The 5,147-nt window shown below is 44.9% G+C and overlaps 1 protein-coding gene across 1 annotated transcript; it reads left to right on the top strand.

Annotated features, from left to right (window-relative positions):
- The first annotated feature begins 1,713 nt into the window (after nt 1-1,713).
- Nucleotides 1,714-4,394, top strand: IL22 (interleukin 22). Its single transcript, XM_026100407.2, has 5 exons — nt 1,714-1,926; nt 2,713-2,778; nt 2,876-3,019; nt 3,241-3,306; nt 3,730-4,394. The coding sequence occupies exons 1-5, from the start codon at nt 1,723-1,725 to the stop codon at nt 3,841-3,843; spliced, it is 594 nt and encodes a 197-aa protein (XP_025956192.1). The 5' UTR covers nt 1,714-1,722; the 3' UTR covers nt 3,844-4,394.
- The last annotated feature ends 753 nt before the right edge of the window (nt 4,395-5,147 follow it).

Genomic DNA, 5,147 nt, shown 5'->3' with positions numbered 1-5,147 from the left:
GTGAAGGAGTTTATAGTTACTCTTGAATGGCCGCTGGGCATTTTCTGAGCCCAGACTAGGTTGTTGACATCCTGGGCCCAGCCTTGGTCTCCCTTTCTGCTGCCTGCTGCAGTCCAGATGCTGTTGCAGGCCAGCAGGCAGCATGCAAACAGGTAGGATACCCCATGAGAGGCAAGAAAAGGGACATGGTGAGGATAGCTCTGCTGGAAGAGGCTCCAGGCGAGGTCACACAGCTGTGCAGAGCGGCGGTCGCAGGTATGTGAAGGCAACTGAGGCACACAGAGACAACCTCATCCTGTGGATACGTCAGGGGAGGCTGAAGTGTGAATCTGGTGCCCACTGGCTTTTAACTGCTTCCTTTTGGTTATAAGGAAAAGAGCTGGATATTTCAGCTCACAGGAGAGGTCCAGGTCCTCTGAGTCTGATAACGGGTAAGGGCCAAGCTCTCCCCTCCTTATTTTGCACCTCCCCAGGGATTCCCTTCCTTTTTTCCCCCAGTTTCTACCTACAAGTCACCCCCAGAAAGTGCGCCTCCTGCTCTACCCTTCTGCACATAACAAGGCACAGGCTAGTGCTGCAGCTGAGCTGTGCCTGTACTGCGAGCCCCAGGGATGCCCCATTCTCCCTCAGCTGCAGAGCTGGAGCCTTTCTGCACTGTGGCTGTTGGACGATCATGAGTTTGCGTTTGTACCAGCTCTATGTGCTCATGCATCACTGTCTCAGCTGGGCTGCACATTACTTTCTGAAGAGTGCAGATTCCCTTTCACATCATGCACAGCATTTTGGGCTCAGGGTGCAGCTCTCCTACTGCAAAGCCTTTATGTTAGCAACACAGGATCAGAAACGTGGAAATTACTCGGATAAGTGAGTGCATGAACACAGCTCTGGTCATTAGCCTCGGTTATGGCTTGGAATATAGGTCGTTTTTTGGAAAATGGGAATTTGGAGACAAGGGGTGTGATAAATGCAGTCCTACTTAGTTTCTGATCTCTCAGAGAGAATTGCAGAGTGATGGGCAGATGGCCAGTGACTTCAGTGGACCACGGTGTGGGAAGGGTATCTGCAGAATAAGAATTGTATGTTGTTAGTTCTTTGGGTCTGGTGCAGTCTTTGACCATTCGTGTATTTCAGTCAGCACCAGTGGGGCACCAAACTTATACCACAGAGAGCAAACAGAAATAAATATAAATTATAAAATCTGTCATCAAATTGCTGATCCAATTAGCATGCTACAATCAAGACTGAAGGCACAGAACCATAAACTTCACAATTATTTTTATGCAAAAAGGATTCAGGATTCCTACCCCCAAAAAAGCCCCTGCTTTGCCCCTGCATTAAAATTTGGTTTACTTTATAAGAAACTCAAGATTACAATGGCCTTGAAGTTGTATTTGTGGGTTTTGTAGTGGTTAGGTAGTTCTCAGAAGAGGATACTGGAAAGTAAGAGACTTGCTGATGTCATTTTTAATTCACCACCAGCACCAAAAAAAAAAAAAAAAAAAAAAAAAAAAAAAGCTGAGAGGGATGATGATGGGCCTATATAAGGTGCACCTCACCTCCTGCAGAGCACACCAAGAATCACAGCAAAGGTAAGGCTTGCAGCCTATGTGCCTCTCTCGCTTTGCCTTGCACATGCTCTCTGATGCTAACACTGTTCTCTCTCATCAGCGCTGAACATCACAGCTGCAGCCCACTGGTGCTGACTATTTTGGATCGTGAGCCATGGCCTCCCTGCAGACCTGGACCAAGTACTTCACAGCATGGATCTTCTGCTGCTGTTGTTGCTGTCTCCCTCTTCTTCTCACCAGCCCTCTGCCTCCAAAAGGGGTAGGAGTGGCTGTTGCTGCCCATCATGCCTGCAAACTCAGGAAGATCAACTTCCAGCAGCCCTACATCAGGAATCGCACCTACACCTTGGCTAAAATGGTACAGTAACCCACCTTTCCTTCATGGCAGAACCTGAGAACCTCCTCTCCTCTTGGTGCCCAGGCTTCTTGTCTGCAGCATTTCTCTCTCTTCCTCATACTCTTCTCCAGAAGAGCGCGTATTTGTGGCGAGGCAGAGCTCTACGCACAGGCTGTTGGTCTGTTGCCTGCTACTTGTGTAGCCAGGGAAGCTGCTGCCTCGCCTCCTCTCCATCCCAGAGGCAAAGGCAACCTCCTGGCAGAACGCAGCCCTTTCTCTTGAGCCGACAGTTGTGAAACACGAGCTTAAATTTCTCTTTTCCCCCCAGTCCATTCAGAGCTAGGTTTGGGTGTGACTGTGGTCATGGCCAGAAGGGTCCTCAGACATTTTTTGGTGGTCTACTTCATTAGGTTTCTTGGCCTGCTCTTGCCCACGCCTCACCCTGGTGTGCAACCATCGAGTGCTGCAGCACCTCTAGCAGCTCTGTGGGCCATGATGAAGCTGGCCACTGGAGGCATCTGATTTAGTCATCATAACCACTACGACATCTGACGTTTATGAGAGGGACGTGAATTCAGACTTCTGCTTATTTATTTTCCAGTGATGCTGACCCTGAGTCTCACACAGTTAGAGGGTGAAACAGTCACATTGCCCAAGTTTATCCACCTGTAACAGGCTGTCTTTCTATCGTCTCCATGCATTTGTTTCATCTGCACTATTATTGATGAAAATCTTAGGGCTTACTACTAATTTTAGTTAAAAAATCCCCATATCATCCCCATATGACATTTTCTTTCTTCCTCTCAGGCCAGGGTCTCAGACCAGGACACAGACAACAGGCTCATTGGACAGCAACTCTACGTTAACATCAAGGTGAGTTTTACACCCAAGACGCTGCTTTTTGCATCCCTCCACAGTACTCACCTATCTCTTATCATGATTTAACATGACCTCTTACTTGCATATGTAGGAAAACAACCGCTGCTACATGATGAAGAGAGTTGTGGAGATCATCGTGAAAGATGTCCTCCTGTCTGAGGCCAAGGATCAGTATCCCTACACAGAGGAGGTAGCACAGTTCTTGGCGTCCATGACCTCAGAGCTGAGCAGATGCGTAAGTCGTGTCGGGTTTCCTTCCCCTTCGGTGCACTGTGACTCTCGATGCTGCTCCTGAATCTCAGAATGCTGCAAGAGTGGCAAAAGGCAGTGATATGAAAGGAAACCTCAGATCAAAGATATCTGACTGGAGGTTAACAGAAAGGTGTGAAAAAGGAAAAAAAACCACTGTTGCATAGAGTTGCCAATAATATCTCTGGATGTTTTCTCTTTTTTTAGAAATTCTCAGGACACAGAGAGCACATGGAAAAGAATTTGGAAGGAATGAAAAGCAAAATGCAACAGGTACGTTTTTTTCAACATTTAAAAAGAGCAGTTCCAAGCCCCAGTCACTTAGTTAGATTAAGACTGACCTAATTATGAAATGAACTTCAGGAGATCATTTAAGAGGTGAGGCGTGCAGTGGCATTAAAGAGGGGATTAGTGATATTTCCACTTCCAGCCCTGCTTCATTGGTCCTGTTAACTCTCCACACAGGTTAAAGTAACTTAAAATTGGCCTTGAGAAACCAGGCTGCAGGTAAATATAAATGCTAGGTTGGATTTGGATGAGGTAGTTTATACATTATGGTATAATGACTTTAACATAACTACTTGGGAGAATAAGGAGAGTAAGTTCTGGATTCAGTTACTGTGACAAGCTTGGATGCATATTTAAATCTTCTGAGAAATAATGAGATGGCAAAACTTGTGTTCTGCTCTTTTCTAGTTGGGAGCAAATGGAAAGAATAAAGCCATTGGAGAACTGGATTTACTGTTTGACTACGTAGAAAATGCATGTACTGACACCCCAAAGAAGGGAGGGAACAAGAAGAAAAACTGAAAGAATTGCGAATCAGGCCAGAAGAAGGGTCTTCAAGAAACTCTTACTATGAAACAAATTGACTAACTATTGTGGAAAAAAACCCCACACCCCTAGATGCTGTTTATTTTTACCTGTACAAAAACAGCAAGCCAAGTGGGTACAGATGGGATGTGTATTGCTGCCTTCTTTGAAAAAGAAAGCTCCACAGCAGTGTTTGCAGCTCCATTTCAACAAAGGACATTGGTTATTTTCGAAGGCGCATTTCTGTCCTGCTAATCTCTATTGAAATGAGGCAACTGCTTCTGTATTTTGCAGGCTGAGACTTGACAGCTGTGAATCAGCTTTGTTCAAGGTAGGCAGCGATACATAGCCAAGATGTTTTGAGCCTTTAACTTGGAAACCTCTCTCGCATATGTTGCCCCCTTCTGACCTTTACCTGAAAAGTAGATATTTTAGATTCATTTAAGAATTAGTCTTGTCATTCATATTTAATGGTAACTTATTTAAGATAATAATTATTCAGTGCTTTTATTTATATATATCAGTTGAAAAATAGTCGAGGAAATGTATTTATGAAACTGCACTCGAGCCTTTTAAATGAACTATGAAATTAAAACTGCCGTGTAATATTTATATGCAGGTGGATTGTTTTATAAATGCTTTTTCTTTAATTTATTATAATAAATATTTTGGTCCCCAAATGCTGCTGTGTTATAGAGCTTTTCTCTTTTACTTGAATGCAAGGGAGATGATGTATGTTGTGCCTGTGGGGCTGCTGGGCTGGTGGCTGTATGCTTGTATCCAGGAAGGATGCAAGTTCAGTCTGAGGAAATGCTTCTTCACCATAAGGCTGAAAATTCAGCTTATCACCAGCCAGGACTTAGCAGGGAGAGTGTGGGTCAGTCTGTCTTATAGTGGGTGGTAGGAGAAATAGCATCACTCCCATATTACAGAGAAACCTGGGTCAGCTTCTAACCAAAGGACAGTTTGGATCAATTTGCCTTGTATGGGCAGGAAGTAGGGGAACTGGATCAAATGAAATGCTGCTCATGGAAGCAGTAGGAAAGAGCCAAAGGGAAGAAACCCCACCTACTCTGAAAGTTTCCACTAGAGGACATTTGGATGTGTTGGCTGAGGTTGCTGGTTGTCTCTCTCCCCTGTATCAACTACCTCAGGGGACCTGAAGCTGCCTTACAGCGTTTGTGTAGCTCCATACGTTGCAGTGCTGAATTACACCCTGCTCTTTGGTGGTACACTGTGGAAGAGCCATTAGTGTTTGTGAAGTCAGTGCAAGCTTATCCCAATCTATGGAAACAGAAATG

Source organism: Dromaius novaehollandiae, chromosome 1 (assembly GCF_036370855.1).
Source record: "Dromaius novaehollandiae isolate bDroNov1 chromosome 1, bDroNov1.hap1, whole genome shotgun sequence".
NCBI lineage: Eukaryota > Metazoa > Chordata > Aves > Casuariiformes > Dromaiidae > Dromaius > Dromaius novaehollandiae.
The sequence above is the reverse complement of the archived record's forward strand: the minus strand, read 5'-3'. Positions and strand labels throughout refer to the sequence as shown.

What these genes read in the sequence shown, in the direction of transcription:
- IL22 (XM_026100407.2), top strand. Translation starts at nt 1,723, where the DNA reads ATGGCCTCCCTGCAGACCTGGACCAAGTACTTCACAGCATGGATCTTC. An exon ending in CCTACACCTTGGCTAAAATG is followed by an intron (nt 1,927 to 2,712) that starts GTACAGTAACCC and finishes TCTTCCTCTCAG; the next exon opens with GCCAGGGTCTCAGACCAGGA. An exon ending in CCTCAGAGCTGAGCAGATGC is followed by an intron (nt 3,020 to 3,240) that starts GTAAGTCGTGTC and finishes CTCTTTTTTTAG; the next exon opens with AAATTCTCAGGACACAGAGA.